This window comes from Penaeus monodon, chromosome 33 (assembly GCF_015228065.2).
Source record: "Penaeus monodon isolate SGIC_2016 chromosome 33, NSTDA_Pmon_1, whole genome shotgun sequence".
Classification (NCBI taxonomy): domain Eukaryota; kingdom Metazoa; phylum Arthropoda; class Malacostraca; order Decapoda; family Penaeidae; genus Penaeus; species Penaeus monodon.
In genome coordinates, this window is record NC_051418.1 from 30,998,704 (window position 1) to 30,998,948 (window position 245).

Here is a 245-nt window from a genome sequence, read left to right on the forward strand (position 1 = left end):
CAAAAAAAGTAGGAAAAAAATATTAGTCTTCATTGCCCATCATCCTTTCTAACTTTTCTTTTCAAAAATTCTTCTCACCTTAACATCAGCTACACATAGGATCATGGTCTTCTGAGGGACATCGTCATGTTCCATTATCTTTCTTAAGATCGGGCGCTCTGCACGGTCAATCTCACGGTCGTACCTGTACTTGAGTCTTGCCACAACATTTTCTGGTGTCAACATACTGTTTAGATATGGACACG

At 39.6% G+C, this 245-nt stretch overlaps 1 protein-coding gene across 2 annotated transcripts in view; it reads right to left on the minus strand.

Annotated features, from left to right (window-relative positions):
- LOC119594373 (breast cancer type 2 susceptibility protein homolog) overlaps positions 1-245 on the minus strand; it is a gene marked incomplete at its 3' end in the record, with an annotated part of 20,050 nt that overhangs the window by 7,134 nt on the left and 12,671 nt on the right. For both annotated transcript variants that reach the window (XM_037943432.1, XM_037943433.1), the window contains 1 exon segment: positions 79-226. In XM_037943432.1, coding sequence (XP_037799360.1) covers positions 79-226 — 148 coding nt within the window.